This window comes from Caretta caretta, chromosome 4 (assembly GCF_965140235.1).
Source record: "Caretta caretta isolate rCarCar2 chromosome 4, rCarCar1.hap1, whole genome shotgun sequence".
Classification (NCBI taxonomy): domain Eukaryota; kingdom Metazoa; phylum Chordata; order Testudines; family Cheloniidae; genus Caretta; species Caretta caretta.
The window spans coordinates 54,498,013-54,516,700 of NC_134209.1; the positions used below are offsets into that span (position 1 = coordinate 54,498,013).

The 18,688-nt window shown below is 41.0% G+C and overlaps 1 protein-coding gene across 1 annotated transcript; it reads left to right on the forward strand.

Moving 5' to 3' along the window:
* Positions 1-3,145: 3,145 nt before the first annotated feature.
* Positions 3,146-17,269, forward strand: SLC25A31 (solute carrier family 25 member 31). Its single transcript, XM_048847296.2, has 6 exons — positions 3,146-3,362; positions 6,653-6,780; positions 11,722-11,839; positions 14,324-14,478; positions 14,756-14,881; positions 16,932-17,269. Exons 1-6 carry the CDS (start codon positions 3,146-3,148, stop codon positions 17,130-17,132), a joined length of 945 nt encoding a protein of 314 aa, XP_048703253.1. The 3' UTR covers positions 17,133-17,269.
* The last annotated feature ends 1,419 nt before the right edge of the window (positions 17,270-18,688 follow it).

Sequence of the window (18,688 nt, forward strand, 5' to 3'; positions counted from 1 at the left end):
AGAGGAAATGCAGTAGTATGTCCCTGTCTTCTCTCTCTCCCACCAAGCAGAGGATTTGGCATCCTCTTTCTCCATATCAGGGTAGGCTACATTGAAGCTTGCTACCGTAATGGTAGTAGAGGGTACCACCTGCAACTGGCTGCGTGGTGTTCAAGTAACATAGCAAACCTCAGGAAGTGCCAATGGCTTTGGGCAGATGAGAAGGGTAGTGGAACTCTTGATGGAGGAAATGCTATCAAAAGGCAAAAGAATTAAATAATGGATCTAACGCACAGCAGCCACCAACCGGAGGAAGGCAATGGGAAACCACCCTCTGTACTTTTCTCCCATGAGAAATATGGCAGAACAGAGGCAAAGTGTTAAATTCTGTTATAATGTCACCAATGTTCAGACATGAATAAATGGATTTACTTACATCCCCACCCTCACTTCAAGCAGGTCAGAGGCATGATGGGAGAGAGAGCCCATTTTCTTTGTCTTCTGTCACATTATCAGCACATAGGAGCAGCAGGGAGAAGAGCAGAGATAGAGTATGTCTACACAGCAATCAAGGGGGGTGATTGCAGCCTGTATAGACATACCGGATCTATCTTTGATCTAGCTAGATCAAAGCTAGAGTGAGTAACAATAGCAGTGAAGCCATGACAGCTGCTCATGTACATACCCAAGGTCCTAAGGTGCAGGACTAACCATATCCTCATCCTATGTATCGTATAACCTCACTCTCCACCATCCACAAGGCTCACTTTCCATTGCTGCCCTGTCTCCCATTCTCACCCTCTTGCTGGACTCTAATCCTTCTACAAACATATTAACATTTCAGACTACCACAGCTAAATATTCTTTAAACACACACAAGATATCAAGGTGTATGAGTAACAGGAGCATGACACATAAGAGTTTTTTACTGAGGTAGTCCTTGCTGTCTGATGCGATGCCTGCTTCTGCAAAGCTTCCACACAGGAACTCTCACTGACTACTGTGCAACTTCCACATTTCGATTCCTTGCAGGAGTTGCTTTTGGACTGCAAATTGCTTGGGGTACAGCTCTGCCTTCTTTGTCTGTAAAGCATGCCATGCTGTAGACATACTGCCCGTGAATGGAATGGCAGGTGCTTGTTACTTCTGAAAGAAAGACATTGTGTGGCTTTAGCAGTTGATGCTCAATAATCAAAGGGTCAAGATTTACACATTCAAAATACCATTTGATTACGTTTTTTCCTCCCACAGATTATCATTTGGTGTCACTGCTGCACTGAAATATTTCATAGAACTAATGAAGGATATGCTATTGAAAGGTATAAATATGAAGGCATCTAAGTATATGTTAATGCTATTTGAGACTGTTGAAAGCAAGAACATAAGGCTTAGTTAATTAAAGCTCATTGAATAATATAGTGGTATGCCAATGCTAAGCTATGGAAAGTGACAATTCATAACATGGGTGGATCCAGTTAATGCAAATTTTAATCAGTGAATTAGGATGTATGATGAATTAGAATTAGAATTTTTCTAATCCAGTCATAAACTTCAAAGCTCTTATGGATACCTCCATGAAAAGCCTCAGAACATTAAGAATGTTGCTTAGTTACTATTACACAAGCTGTGCAAATGATGATAGTACACATAAGCCTAAGAAGTTTCATAGTTATAACCAACTGATAGCAAAATAGAAATTGATCATACACGTCAGGAATTATATAAAGCCTCCCAAACTGCCCCTTATATTCAGAGACTTGCAATGAAAATGCAGCCAACCAATTATCATTTGAAACACAAGGAAAGTACCTTACAAATAGGTGCCCTTTCAGGAGCAAAATTATAACACTACAAAAGGACTATTGTTTCATGTGGGTATAGTGACAATATCACATCTGAAAAGCCTAAAAGCTAGGGATCATTAAGAAAGTGATCTTGAGTTTTCAGAATAGCATGTGATACAAACATTGTGGATTCTGACCAGCTTGTCTAGTACCCTGGCTCCAACAGCAGCCAATTATTATTATTATTATTATTATTATGCTTGATATTCACAGGGTGACTTTGCTCACCTCCCAATAGTGTCCGAAAATATCCTGCTTTTACACCTTTCACTACGGGGCACCTACATCTAATTAGCATATAAAAGTGCTATTTTACCTATGCTAAAACGCATTTAATTGGCATTGCTCCTCAGCTCAGAGCATCCAGGAAATTTGCATGGGTGCTTCTGAAACGCCCACTGAGCACAAGGGGCTAGATTTGTAAAAGGTATGTAGGTGCCTAAAAATGCACACAGGTGCCTAATGGGGTTTTCAAAAGCAGCACCTTTAGGGACCTTTAAAAATCTGGCCCCTTCTGCTCAGGCAACATGGATGCAGACAAACACCAGCTTTGAAAATTCCTGTGTGTTCAACTTCCACTTGAGCACCTAGATAGGCACCCAAATTGCCCTTTAATCTGCTTCACATTCCACTTCTGCTGCATTTAAGAACTTTTTAAAATGGTGACAAATTCCCTACACTCTATCTATTTCTGAGTTTTTCTATTAATCTAGGTACTGGTGAGGTCACTGTACTATCACAGCAGGCTCCAGAGTGCCCCACAAAAACACTGCTGCAGTGTAAAGTCAAAGTCATTGATTTTAAAGGGAATTGGATCAGGCACTAAAACAGGAACACGAATTCAGGAGTAGAATTAAGGTTCCTTGGGTGCTTGATCTTTGTAAATCTCCGAGTTAACATGATGCCTGGCTCCTGCAGCTTCACATGAGAAGCATTGTGCTGTCCAGGGAACCTTTGATCATTGGTTGAAGCTTTCTCTGCTGGGCAGGAAAAGGTTTTCCCGGCACGACTATGATGATTTCAGGAGCTCCCCAACCCTGGTTCCTTAGTCAGTCCTTGTTGCCTAGTCCAGCCTGCGGCCAACCCAGCTCCAATTCCTCACTTCCAGGCTCCAGGTCTCAGGCCCAGTCACCTAGCTCCAGCCCCTCTCCGTGGCTCCTCCCTTTGTGCCTCTAGCCCTTGGCTGCCGTGTGGTTAGCTCATGTGACCTGCAGGGGTGGGTTCTGAGCTGTGGCAGTTGGCCTTGGCCTGCTGAGAGGAGCCTGCTGTCTGGAGCTCCTGCCCCATCCCAGCCAGTGCTGCTGCCCCCTCCTCTCTGCACCATGCAGGCCTCGGAGAACCAGCAGCTCTTTGACCCCATCTCCTTCGTGGCAGACCTGATGGCTGGGGGCATCGCGGCCGCAGTCTCCAAGACCACGGTTGCGCCCATCGAGCGGGTGAAGCTGCTGCTGCAGGTGCAGGCCTCATCCAAGCAGATCCGCGCTGACCAGCAGTACAAGGGCATGATAGACTGCTTCGTGCGCATCCCCAAGGAGCAGGGTATGGACCCCCAGCAACCCCTGCCCCCTGCTTCGTGCGCATCCCCAAGGAGCAGGGTATGGACCCCCAGCAACCCCTGCCCCCTGCTTCGTGAGCATCCCCAAGGAGCGGGGTATGGACCCCCAGCAACCCGTGCCCCCTGCTTCGTGCGCATCCCCAAGGAGCGGGGTATGGACCCCCAGCAATCCCTGCCCCCTGCTTCATGCGCATCCCCAAGGAGCTGGGTATGGACCCCCAGCAACCCTTCCCCCCCCCCCGTTTTGTGCGCCTCCCCAATGAGCAGGGTATGTACACCCCTCTGCCCCCATAGTGCTCTACTTTGTGTGATTCTACATGGAGCACTGTCTAGATTCCTCACACCCAATCTTGTTCGATCCACACCCTCCTCCAATTCTAGGGTTTGCAGGAGTCATGCATCTCGCATTACACTCCTGCTTTTATCACTCATATCTTGCTATTACTGGCATTTCATGCATCCAGCATAGTTGAAGACATTTGGCAGGGTTTCCCTTGTAGCTCAGCCTCCTGTCACTAGATGATGATGTGACGCCTGGTGTGCAGGCTGCCTTCTCTCCCTCTGCTCCCCTGCTGGCTTGCAGCTAGCAGGAGCGGAGCAGGCAGCAGCCACAATACAAGGTAAGAAGAGAGCACTGACAGTCCTTCCCTGCTGCTCCAGGGTCCGCCTCACCCACTTCACCACCAATCCCCCCACTCCAAGCACTTCTTCACCAAACCCACCCCCATTTTGTTGCCGCCCCCTCCCACTTCCTTGTCCACCAGGCCTCAGTCCACCGTGTCCTACCCTAACTTTTGTTTTTCTTGCTGGAATGAAGTTGAGGATTCCCTAACTGACTCTTCTTTTTCAATTGATCACTGCTGTTGTATTTTTCTGAGGAAACACTGTTGTGTTTCAATAACATTAGGTACATACGCTCAGCAATTTTAATTGAGTGTATTTTATAAATCAAAAAAGTAATAAAAAAATCAGAAGTGACACTTCATTTAATCTACAGACACATCTTTACATGGTGTGATAGCAAAAGTGTGTGTTCGTAAATATGGGTTGCATAAGACATCTTAGGTTTGGGTGGTATTTTTAATATTCTTCCCTTATCAATAGTTGCAACTATTTGGCATGCTAATCTTAATACCCATAAAAACAACGTTTAAAAAAAGGGATTTGGGAAGCCTAAAGCTTTGAGGGTTCCCCTTTGTGAATGGACTTTCATACCCATCCCAAACCAACCTAGATGAGTGAGGCAAGTCTGAATTGATGCATGTCAGACTTTGTCTACACTGCACTTTCGTCGTTAAAACTTTTGTCATTCAGGGGTGTGAAAAATACACACCCCTGAATGAGAACATTTTTAATGACAAAGAGCACCGGAGTGGACAGCGTTTTGGCTGTGGGAGCTGCTGTCCCATCGACGAACTACCACCCTTCATTGGGGGTAGGATTTTTTTGTTGCCAGGAGACCTGGAGGGGCACAACCATGCTGTTGTAAATTGCGCACTGTAAACGTAGCCTCAGTTTCACTGTTCAGCTGGTGATTAAGAAAGCCAGGAGCAACAGCTAAAGCACTGAAGGTTTTACCTGATTCTTGTTAGTGGCCTTCTCACAACCTCCTCATATTTCCGAGCAGATTCTAGCAGGCAGATCTCTGATAAATTTGTCAGTCCCTATATCCATATTGCTTTCAATTTTATGGCTCATTTCTGTGCTGAGCACTCTTGCTCCAGTCCAACAAAATACTTAAGAACACGATTAACTTTTAAATATGTATGTAGTCCCTTTGACTTCATTTTGAGACCAACTGATCATCAACTCTCATGTTGTTGTTGTTTTTTTTCTTGAAACCGTGTCTCCTGGAGTCATGTAATTATGTGAGTCTCAACTTTCATTTGAAAAGGAAGTCCCTGACCCTGCTCGTTGGAGAGAGAAGCACAAAAGCATGAAATCTAAAGACTTGAAAAGGCTAATAAAAAGAATCCCAAACTTACTATTTTTTAAATTCTCATGATTTTTAAGCCAATCTCATGAAATTTTGAGTCTTGACTCATGATTTTTGAATGCTTGAAGCTGGCAATACTGTGATGGCTTGTCCCATTCCACCCTAAAGTTTTTTGTGGAACTGCAACAGTCAGGAGTAATCCAGATTGCCAGCAAGACAATAATGACATTTAGTTCACCGTTGGAAGGTTAGAAACTTAAAACAGGGATCTCAAACTCAAATCACCAGGAGGGCCACATGAGCACTAGTACGTTGGCCCGAGGGCCACATCGCTGACACCACCTGCCCCTGCTGCCCCCGGCCCCGCCCCCACTCCACCCCTTCCATGAGGCCCCACCTCATCCAGCCTCTTTCCACCCCTTCCCCTGCCCCCATTCCAACCCCTTCCCCAAAGTCCCCACCCCAACTCTGTCCCCTAGCTGCCCCTATTCCAACCCCTTCCCCAAATCCCCACCCCTGCCCCGCCTCTTCTCCGCCTCCTCTCCTGAGCACGCAGCTCCCCGCTCCTCCCCCATCCCTCCTGGAAAGCGTTAAGCTTCATTCTGCTGGACACTATCTTGGTATTGTGGGGGTCATTTTGGCAGCATTGCCCTGAGAAAACTAACAGCATTGGTTAGAGGCACTCGTTGTGCAAATGGACTGCGTGCAAACTTCTCCACATGTCAAATAGAATTACACACATCCAGACAGGATTTGCACCTTGGTAGTGCTGTAAGTTGACACACTTGCCTGTCTCCTTAACAACTTAATTATATTGTCCAAAGGGATCATTTTTTTAATGTTTTCAGGAATCTAATGATAAAAGGTACATGCTGAGTTCCCACTATGTTTCATAAACATTTCACCATTCCATGTACATGGAGCCTGAGCTCCTTCTGTGGTGATTAAAATACACATGCAGCCACACTTAAATGAGATAAAGAACATGATTGGTATGTATATCCCAGTAAAGAGTTATGAGATTTTTTTTAAATACATTAAAAATATGTATCCCAAATTTTATTTATGAGGTAAGGAAGTTAGGAACCTTCAGCATTTCTGAGCATTACTGTCATTTCTCTTATGGTCTCAAGAGTTGAGATTTCTCATTGTTGCCTACTAAAACAGACATCTGTTGGTTAATGTTAGAAAAAAAATCAGATTTCCAGTGCCATCGGAATTTTTTTGGCCACTTTTACAACTCATCATAAACTAGAAACAACAGTAATGTAATATCTATTCAGGGTGATATAATACAAACTTTGTAAATGTAATTTAATAATCTGTTTTCTCCTACAGGATTTTTGAGCTTCTGGCGTGGCAATTTGGCAAATGTTATCCGATATTTTCCAACACAGGCTCTAAACTTTGCTTTTAAAGACAAATACAAACAGATTTTCATATCTGGAGTGGATAAAGACAAACAGGTGAATGTGCTCTAGCAGATTTGATCACTTTAATAAGTAAACCTGTTTTGGTATGGCCTAGAGTGGATTGAAAATTTTCCAATGGAAAATGCTGATTTGATTAAATCTAAATGTTTGACAGGAAATTAGTTATCTAATTTGTTTCATGTGAAAAAAATAGCTCAAACATCCCTTTTATCTGTATCTGTCTTACATTATCTTTTTAGGATTTCTGTAGTGGGTTTCTGTAATTTCAAAAAAATATGGTGTTCTCTGCTTCTCTTCCTGGCAGCTTTTTCTTCAGTGCCAGCAACAATTCCAGCTTCAGGCTTTCCTGTTGGTACTGACCTGAAAGAACTCTGGACATGCACTATTCTCTGATTCATCTCTTTGTATTGCATGGTAATTCTTAATCTGGTCCCTTTTGTTCAAAATGAATAAATATATAAGAAATTTCAGTTTGCAAGTTCACCTTTTTACAATGGAAAAAATCTGAGCTATGCTTGGTGTAAATTATATTGAATTCACAATTCTTTAAATCTCTTTTCCTTCTCATAAAAATGTACCCAGCTGGGATGCATTTTCATGTTTTTGGGACTCAAATTTTACAAACATTTCTATAAATGAAACAATGCTCAGGATTCAGTTCTCTAAAAATTAGCACATTTTTAAACAATCAGTGTGTTCTTTTTTTGAAGCTCAGTCCATTGGGATGCCCTTGTATATGTTTTGTGTTGTGGGAAAACCTAAAGAGGAACTACAAGCTATAGTTCCCTTGCGAGCTAAAACCTGTTAAAATATGTATATATATATTGAAAGCAATAAAAGAAGTTGTGGGAATTAAAGTGCTAGATCGTTAGCTGTAGCTCCATAGAAATCAATGGAATTAAGCCAGTTTTCACCAATCTGACGCAAAATGTTTTAATCTGTTCCCCGCCTGTTAGTTTTTTCCTTGCACCTCTTAAACTTTCTGAACCAAATTGATGTAAGTCCATTGACTTCAATTTGGCCCATGAGATATAGGGACTTTTTTCTGTTGTGGTACCAACTGAGCACCAGTGGAGTTGGTGCACAGTTGTACCGTCATCAGAAAGTCTCATCAGGCCAGCAGTAATGTGGGTTTGGAGAATCATTGACCAGAACCGTATTCTAATATATTATAAAGTGTTTTTTTGCTTGCTCTTGAGAATTACAAAAGCTCTTCAAAATTTAAAAATAAATCATGGGAAGACCTGATAAATATTTTGTAGTGAATGGGAGGACAGAAATGGAATCTTGTCAAATTGATACGGATGAAATACTACTACATATACTCTCTGAGCCTTGCATGAACATTTATTATATGTTAATTTGTAACATTATCTGATTCTTTAGATAATTTTTAGGGCTTCCATGCTAATGATGGGTTCTATTTGATAATGATCCAAATCAGTGCGGACTGACGCATTTTCATTTTCATCATCTGAGTCAGATGCCACCAGCAGAAGGTTCATTTTCTTTTTTGGTGGTTTGGGTTCTGTAGTTTCCCATCAGAGCGTTGCTCTTTTAAAACTTCTAAAAGCATTCTCCACACCTCATCCCTCTCAGATTTTGGACGGGACTTCAGATTTTTAAACCTTGGGTCAGGTGCTGTAACTATTTTTAGAAACCTCACATCAGTACCTTCTTTGCGTTTTGTCAAATCTGCTGTGAAAGTGTTCTTAAATCAAACAACATGTGCTGGGTCATCATCCGAGACTGCTATAACATGAAATATATGCAGAATTCAGGTAAAACAGAGCAGGAGACATACAATTCTCCCCCCAAGAGGTAGTGTCACAAATTTAATTGACGCGTTATTTTTTAACGAGTATCATCAGCATGGAAGCATGTCCTCTGGAATGGTGGCCGAAGCATGGAAGGTTTGGCATATCTGGCATGTAAATACCTTGCAACGCCAGCTGCAAAAAAGTGCCATGTGAATGCCTGTTTTCACTTTCAGGTGACATGGTAAATAAGAAGAGGCAGCAGTATCTCTCGTCAGTGTAAACAAACTTGTTTGTCTTAGCGATTGGCAGAATAAGAAGTAGGACTGAGTGGACTTGTAGGCTCTAAAGTTTTACACCGTTTTGTTTTTGAGAACAGTTATGTAACCAAAAAAGATCTGCATTTGTAAGTTACACTTTCACGATAAAGAGATTGCACTTCAGTACTTATATGAGGTGAATTGAAAAAATACTATTTCTTTTGTTTATCATTTTTACAGTGCATATATTTGTAATCAAATATCATAATATAAAGTGAGCACTGTGCACTTTGTATTCTGTGTTGTAATTGAAATCAATATTGAAAATGTAGAAAAACATCCAAAAATATTTAATAAATTTCAATTGGTATTCTATTGTTATAAGTGTGATTAATCATGGTTAATTTTTTTAATTGTGATTAATTTTTTTGAGTTAATCGCATGAGTTAACTGTGATTAATTGACAGCCCTAATAATTTTCATTAACTGGGTTTGGTCACAGAGATGCCCTTGGGACTGTCACCTGACGTTCTGGAATTGCCTCTGAGCCCGTTTTCCCTGCCAGCTTGGGACTCCAGAACCCTGCCTTGTTGAGCCAGGCATACTAGCCTGCTGCAACACAGACCCAGGTTTGGCCCACGCCCCCAAAGCTAAAAACTTTAACCAAAAACCACTCAGCGGGTTACCTATCTTCACCACCCAGACACCCAGTTCTCAATGGGATCCAAACCCCAAATAAATCTGTTTTATGCCATATAAAGCTTATACAGGGTAAACTCATGAGTTGTCTGCCCTCTACAACACTGATATAGAGATATGCACAGCTGTTTGCTCCCCCAGGTATTAATCACTTACTCTGGGTTAATTAATAAACAAAAGTGATTTTATTAAGTATAAAAAGTAAGATTTAAGTGGTTTCAAGTAATAACAGACAGAACATAAGAATGGCCATACTGGGTCAGACCAAAGGTCCATCCAGCCCAGTATCCTGTCTACCAACAGTGGCCAATGCCAGGTGCCTCAGAGGGAGTGAACCTAACAGGTAATGATCAAATGATCTTTCTCCTGTCATCCATGTCCACCCTCTGACAAACAGAGGCTAGGGATACCATTCCTTGCCCATCCTGGCTAATAGCCATTAATGGACTTAACCTCCATGAATTTATCCAGTTCTCTTTTAAACCCTGTTATAGTCCTAGCCTTCACAACCTCCTCAGGCAAGGAGTTCCACAGGTTGACTGTGTGCCGAGTGAAGAAGAACTTCCTTTTAGTTGTTTTAAACCTGCTTGCTACCCATTAATTTCATTTGGTGGCCCCCTAGTTCTTATATTATGGGAACAAGTAAATAACTTTTCCTTATTCACTTTATCCACACCATTCCTGATTTTATATACCTCTATCATATACCCCTTTAGTCTCCTCTTTTCCAAGCTGAAAAGACCTAGCCTCTTTAATCTCTCCTCATATGGGACCCATTCCAAACCCCTAATCCTTTTAGTTGCCCTTGTCTAAACCTTTTCCAATGCCATTATATCTTTTTTGAGATGAGGGGACCACATCTGTACGCAGTATTCAAGATGTGGGCGTACCATGGATTTATATAAGGGCAATAAGATATTCCCCATCTTTTTCTCTATCCTTTTTTTAATGATTCCTAACATCCCGTTTGCTTTTTTGACTGCCGCTGCACATTGCATGGACATCTTCAGAGACCTATCCACGATGACTCCAACATCTTTCTCCTGATTAGTTGTAGCTAAATTAGCCCCCATCATATTGTATGTATAGTTGGGGTTATTTTTTCCAGTGTGCATTACTTTACATTTATCCACATTAAATTTAATTTTCCATTTTGTTGCCCAATCAGTGAGTTTTGTGAGATCTTTTTGAAGTTCTTCACAGTCTGCTTTGGTCTTGACTATCTTGAGCAGTTTACTATCATCTACAAAATTTGCCACCTCACTGTTTACCCCTTTCTCCAGATCATTTATGAATAAGTTGAATAGGACTGGTCCTAGGACTGACCCTTGGGGAACACCACTAGTTACCCCTCTCCATTCTGAAAATTTACCATTTATTCCTACCCTTTGTTCCCTGTCTTTTAACCAGTTCTCAATCCATGACAAAGTAAGTTACCAAGCAAAATAAAACAAAGCACGTAAGTCTAAGCCTAATAGATTTAAGAAACTGAATACAGGTAAATCTCACCCTCAGAGATGTTCCAGTAAGCTTCTTTCACAGACTAGACTCCTTCTTAGTCTGGGCCCAATCCTTTCCCCTGGTACAGTCCTTGTATCAGCTCAGGTGGTAACTAGGGGATTTCTCATGACAGGCAGCCCCCTTTGTTCTGTTCCAACCCCTTTTATAGCTTTGACACAAGGCGGGAATCTTTTGTCTCTGGGTCCCCACCCCTCCTTCTAAATGGAAAAGCACCAGGTTTGAGATGGATTCCAGTACCTGGTGACACAGTCACATGTCCTGTGAGATCCTAAGCCTCCATTCTTTCTGGCCTGACTCACATGAACACAGGAAGGCTTACAAGTAAACAGAGCCATTTACAACCAATTGTCCTGGTTAATGGGAGCCATCAAGATTCTAAACCACTATTAATGGCCCACACTTTGCATAATTACAATAGGACTTCAGAGTAACACTTCTTATTTCTAGTTTTAGATACAAGAATGATACATTCATACAAACAGGATGAACACACTCAGTAGATTATAAGATTTGTAATGATACCTTACAAGAGACCTTTTGCATAAAGTATATTCCAGTTACATTATATTCACATTACAAGCATATTTTCATAAAGCTTCCATTTTCATATGGAGTGCAACATCACAGACAGCCCTAATAATTTTCATTAATTCTTTAAATAGCCATAGGGGAGATCACTATGCTGGGGTTCTAATTCTATATTTTCATAACTGTATGCAGTAATTTTTGTATTTCAGTTCTGGAAATGGTTTTTTGCAAACCTAGCTTCTGGTGGAGCGGCTGGAGCAACATCTTTGTGTGTAGTATATCCACTAGACTTTGCACGAACTCGATTAGCTGCTGACATTGGGAAAGGTAGTGAATTCTCTTAAATTACCCTTCTAATTCTTCCCTAGATGCGTTTCAGATTATTTATATATATCCGTATATTACAACCAAATCATTATTCAGCTGTGTGCATTACAGTTTTTTGCATTACTTAGAAAAATGCCCCAAACAGTTAAAAAGTCATAAAAATATATTTAAGGGTAGTATGGTCTTTATTGAAAATGAGGGAGAGAAAGTGTGTGGAGAGGGAAATCTTTGGAGACAACTACAGAGCATAATTCTTAAATTTCAACAGTTTTGCCTTTATATATTGCTTAATTTTTCACATTCACATTAAGCTACTCCACTGGATTTTGCCAGATATAAATGTCAACAATTGTAGGATCTTATTTTTGTAATCCTATAACTCTAATGGCATAGACTTCACAGGGCACCTCTGGTCCACACAAAGAATATCAATGGGAATTTTGTACATATATTAAGGGTAGCATGTGTCCCTAGATATGTGTCTTAGAAGTCTCTCAAAAGACTAAATTAAAGATGTTTAAGTTCTGCTCTGATGTATACTCACATACCCCTTTAGATTTTATTCTCCAGAAGAAAAGTGGACAACTGACACTGGGGTGCCATATCACTATGTCCCAAATTGCTACTTTTCTTCAGTAATGTGGCTACGGTCAACAGAATGCCAAGAATGTTCCCTTAGAATCAGAGGGTCAGATTCACAATTTATGTAAATCAGCATCACTCCATTGACTGCAGTGGTGTTCTGACCATGTGCTTGTCTACCAAGCTCCACAGTTATGACTACAGGAGTGTGAGTAGCAGTGCGCACCAAAAGTGCTGCACAGTTGTAACTCCTCCGTGTGGACTCTGTGGGCGAGAACTAAAAGGTTCCTCATTCTCATTAAAGAGTATTACCTTAATGTGAACAAGGAATCTTTTAATTCACACCTGCCACATCCACAGGGGGGAGTTCACTGCTATTCACACCCCCATAGAGTCCAAACTGCAAGGCAGCGTAGACAGCCTGTGTGAAATGTTACAGTTTGGTGGAGAGCTAAATGGTTGCAGCTCCCATTTAAGCTGGAAAAAGAACAAGATTTCTAAGAATAAACATCAGTAATGTCCAAACTGCTATTTTTAATTGTCTGAGGATTCAGTATCCTGAAGGCTGGAAAATGATTGACAAACACAATAGAGTTATGTTAAAGAAGGGCCTAGGCATATTATATCGTAAAATAGCTTCATGTTTCTATACTTGCTGAAAATGCCTCTCCATGTCTCAGTGGGGTGAATGGGAGGAATGTTTGATTGTATCATCATGGAATAGGCAAGTACTGGCGTCCAGAGAAAGAGAGAGCAGGCTCAGCCACTCTAGGGGGCCCTCCCTGCTCATAACATATATGGAAATTGTGTCTGGCCTGGGGGACATAAGAGGAAAAGACGTTTCTCTGTTGTCCATTGACCAAGCTGTGGAGGACACAGGAACCTGGGTTTTTGTGCCCCCCGCCCCTCCCTCCCATCCCCGTGCTGGGTTCTTGGGCATGCAGCAGCCATCTTGCCCCGATTGCTGCTGTGCCCTCCCTGCCCATAGTTGAGGTATGTTATCAGGAAGCTGTTGGTCTGACCAGATTGAGAGTTTTTGGGGATCAGGAAGGAATTTCCTCCTTAAGGAGAGAATGGTGGGCCTGTCTGGTGGGTTTTTCACCTTCCCTACAGAATTCTGGGAGCCTGGTTTTAGGAGGAAGGAAGGAATTAAAAAGCGGAGTTTGTCATTTTGTCACCACCTACATCCAATAACCCAGTGCAGGCTAAAGGCTGAAAGGGATAAGCTCTGAGGATAAATATGACTATCAGGAGATAACTGTTGGGCCCTTTTAGCCTGGAGGGAGAATAGGAAGCCTTAAGTTTTTGCAAAGAGAGGTACCCTGCAGGTACACCCTCATTCCCCTTTGCAGGGAAAGGGCAAGAGGATTCAGAGTGGGCTGAATCCAAGGGTTAGCTTGAAAGGGGCCAACCTTGAATACTGGATATTTGGCATGAAGACCATTTAACACTGCACAGTACACTAGTCAATGTCTGATTTTTTTGGAGAGGATGGATAGCCCTCTTCCCATTAAATTTAAAAGTTAATAAAGTTGTTGCTTGCTGCTTTAAATCCATCCCTGGGTCTGTGTTTCATTCTCCTGTGTGCCCTGATCAAATGTTGAATTTGTGGAAGAAACAGTTAGAATCAGCTAACTTTAATTAATGATTGGGAAGTTTGGATAATTTGAAGATATTATTGTACCATTTTCTGGACAGTGATGCATATCGGCAGAGGAGGAGTACTTTTTCCTTCCCCTGTCAGCACTCTGTTTTTCTACTGTGTGAAAGAGAAATTTAATGGATTCTCCTGTCTAGCAATGTCTTTTGGCCCAAAATGATGCAAAATTTTATTCTTTTAAAGCAGTTCTGACAAAGACACAAATATGCATGTTGTTTAATAGAAAACTTATTTTATATTAGGTCTTGCTGAGCGACAGTTCAAGGGCCTTGGTGACTGTATTGTTAAAATTGCAAAGTCAGACGGACTTGTCGGCCTGTACCAGGGGTTTGGTGTTTCAGTACAGGGAATCATTGTGTACCGAGCTTCCTATTTTGGATGTTATGACACCATTAAGGTAACTCTTGTGGATAAAAGCACATGCTTATAAGATATTTTAAGTATTCATCAGGAATTAATAAAAATGTTAATTTTTTTCTTTGTCTTTAATTTTAAATACTCAAAACTATATTTAATTTTTTATTTACAAAGGATGTATAAAATTTCAAATAATCTTTCTCCAGTAATTACAAAAGAAATCTAGGAAAATGACACTTTACACCTACTGATTTTGACATTAACTTTAGATGATCAGAAATTACATGGTCATCTGTTGGTTTTCTCTTTCTTTATAGGGGCTATTGCCAAATCCAAAACAAACACCATTCGTATTGTCCTTTCTCATTGCCCAAGCGGTGACTACATTCTCTGGGATACTGTCTTATCCCTTTGACACTGTCAGAAGGCGTATGATGATGCAAGTAAGCAATATATTTTGCTATTCTTTTTTGAAAATCATGTTGGATTAAAAGAATCTGGTATGTCACTATTACATGACTTTATCGCACTCTTCATCTGAGGTAAAAAAATCTCTCATCAGCTGCAGACAATGAGACAGCTCCCAAAGAACTGAAGAAAAAGTCTGACTACTCCCTCTTACTGACAGCTTACCTGATATGTAGTGATTGATTCCTTCAAAGTACTTGTGATTATCCAGGCAAATATATATTATCATTCGAGACAGTTTTAAATTTTTTCTAGTAAACTTCGTTCTCTTTCCTCCTTGGAGCCCAGGTATTTTAAGATATTGAAGTAACTTCTTAAGAATGCTTCAGAGAACAAATCCTCACTATCAGGAATTATCCTCAACCAAAAAGTAAAAATGTTAAATATGCTCCTGACAAAACAGGAACTCCTTCCCTAGATCTTTGGGGAGGCTTTGACCATCTGGTATTAGAACAGAGGATGGCAGTTCCAAAAAGTTTAAAAAGTACTTGCTCTTCTCATAGCATCAAAGAAAATTTTGATGCATCAAAAGTCAATGGGAGTTAGGCACCTAACCTGCTCGGGCACTTCAGAATACCCCACTAATGCCAAGCATTTGATACAATACTTTCTGTTTCTCCAGCCAGTAATAAATTTGGCTCTGAAGGCAACTTCCTGGAGTAACTAGGGGACGGTACTGTTACTGCTTCCAATGCAAGTTAGTTGTTTTATTAAAAATGAGAAGAATTCTTACCTCAACATCAATATCCTCCACCAGTATCCTTTGAATATATTGAAGTAGATTCAGATCCTGTACAGATAGGGTAACAGTGTTTGCAACTCTATTATGCCTCCTGCTACACCTATTATATTGCATATTGCAATATACAAGTCTACAATAGCAGCCAGTCCACAACTTATATTAACATTTCAATCAGATGGAGAAGCACAACATCTGCATGGTATGCTTTCTTGATCAGTAAACTTCTATGATTTTCCATTATGACGACACTTAGAGAAGATACAGAGAGAGTTATGCTTGTCACTACTGACAGGTGGACAAGCAGTCGGACAAATTTATGTAATCTTTCACTGCTCAGAGGCTTTCTCCTTCAGCTGTAATCACTTATAACTATCCCCAATGAATGTGGCACTGAGGCCTCTGCAAACCTTTAACAAGTCTTCCTTTTTGCTTCACTTTCATATGTTACAGCACCTTTATGAAGAGAAGAAGCTGTACTGCATGACTCATGTTTAGATTACACTTTTCCAATACTGTCCCTCTATAGGGTCTATCCCTTAGGCCAGTAAATCCCTGTGGCTTTTCAGGGGATACTGAATCAGCTGTTTTCTGGCTCCACCACCCATGCCCTCACCCGTTGAAACTCATGGGAGCCTGCTCATATTGAGTTTGTGCAGAGGGATTTTTGTAGGGTTGGAGGATGAACATATATTGACTCAATCCTCCACCTTTTGACAGACTGAGCCACAGGAGCAGAGATTCCACTCCTCGTCATCCACCCTGTGGTTCTGGGTTTTTATGTGAGTCAGAACCTTACCACTCTTTTAAAGGAATTTTGTGTAAATATATATACACTGGATGACCTCTGTTAATTAATAGAGAACTGAGGTCTTCTTGCTATACAAGAATTCAGTGGCACTAAAGGAAGAAAAAAAGATGTGATACAGAAGTTTTGATAGTGTCAGAGTGGTTCAAGGCACCCTTAGGGTAGGAGAGAGCTCATTTAACTCCTAAGCTATCCACTTGCCAACTAAACCTGAAATGAAGCATCACAAGAAGGATTGCAGCCTTTCTAAATGTAGCTTTGGAGAACTAGCTAAATGAGCATTACATCAAAGAAGTATTTAGTAATTCAAGTTCTCGCATTTGACAGGAAGCAAACTGAGGAAAAGGTGTTCCCAAACTATCATACCTAAACGTTCATTACTATTGAGGGAAGAAAAAAACACATTTGCAGTGTGCTAAGCATAAACATTTTCCTCACTGTATTGCATGAATGTTTTGTTTTTATTATTTGAATGCAGAGTGGAGAGGCTGAACGTCAATATAAAGGAACCATTGACTGCTTTTTCAAGATATACAAACAGGAGGGACTTAAGGCTTTCTTTCGGGGTGCCTTTTCCAATATCCTTCGTGGAACCGGAGGTGCGTTAGTGTTGGTACTTTATGACAAAATTAAGGAACTTTTCAATTTGGATGTTTCGAAGAGTTCATCATCTGACTAAATTAATGGATAAGAATCTATTTTGCTTGTATAACATATAATGATTCAAGTCTCAACATTTGGATTAGTAGTTAGTAGTTCACTATTGTCCCGTTAATGCTGTAATAAAAACTGAAGAGTTATTTGTTTTCCCCCAAATCATTGTGCATATTGTGCTCTTTTGTTTAAAATACTGAACTTTCAATTTTTATAATGAGAAATAAAACATGCATGATACACAAAAAAGATAATCACCTATGAAATATAGATATTTCAGGATGCCCCTTTGTCATCAAAGAATAATTATTGAGATTAAATGCTACATTTAATGAGCTTAGTTGCCTCCCTGGTTCAGCTTGTAGGCCTCCAATAAAGGAAAGATTGCCAAGGGAGGAATGGGTTTGCATCAGTGCAAATAGCCCTATATCTGATACTCTCCCGTGTGTCAGAGCTGGCTGGCACAGCTAACAAAGTGGGCAGGGCTGTCTGGAATGGATTGTGGAGAGACATACAGGAGATGTGTCTGTTCATTCTCCTAGGCAGTTTACAGCACCTTTCTGTACAGCTTCTGAAAGAACTGAAATCTGCTCTCCCTTGGTGAAGGGCAGTGTTGCTCTTAAATCTGCCCTTCTCTTCTGGGTGCGTTTCTCCAGTGGTGCAGGGGAATGCAAATGATATCTGAGAGATGATGAGGACAAATTGAGCCCATTAACTTTTTTAAAAAGTTGGATTTCTTTTACTGTTCAATTTTTTTAAAATAATCTCTTTTTTATGCATAATCACATCAGAAAAATTAGGAAAAAATAAATGAGTACATTATTTGAGCAAAAACGCTCTAACCATACTTGTCAGAAAACCTGGCAGGGAGGGCAAACTTTCCTTTTCCTCATCCCCATGTTTCCATTAGAAATCCTTCTTTCTCCTCTGAACCAGGAAAAGTCCTGCAGAAATGGCTACTGCTCTGTTGGCTCCCTCCTCCAACAGGAGCCACTCTGCCATTGCTCTCCAATTGATCTAGGTCCAATTGCTGCTCAATAGAAACTTCATGTAGGACTAATGAGAAGGGGGTTCATCTCATAGGTAATCTGACTGTGACTTCCACATGGAAATCTGAGCATAGAGCTTGCTGTGGAGACCACCTCCTCCCTTGCTCCAGTCCCTCAGACCCCAGAAATCCCTTGAGCTCCTGAGTAGGAGTGTCTGTGAAGGGCCAGGGAGGGAATGGGAAGTCTCCTCTTCCATGTGAAAAGGAGGAAGTTTCACCCAGATGACCTCTCTGCGTGTGAATCTTCAGAAGGTGATCTGGGCCAAAGTGTTTATTTTGCAGCTCATGAAAAGAATTATGTCCATGTAGTTGTTAGGCTTTCTTTAGCAGCAAGAAACAGCAGGATCACACTACAACTGAGTCAATGCAAAATATGTGAATGCAATATTATGATTTACAATTTGAAGGCAAAGAAATCTAGAAATTGAAGGTTATAATTATTTCTGCAAGTATAACTCTCTCTTGCACATGGTTTTATTGTGTACGACTGTGCATGGCATTATAATTAATGTCTGACTGTATGGCCTGGTGCC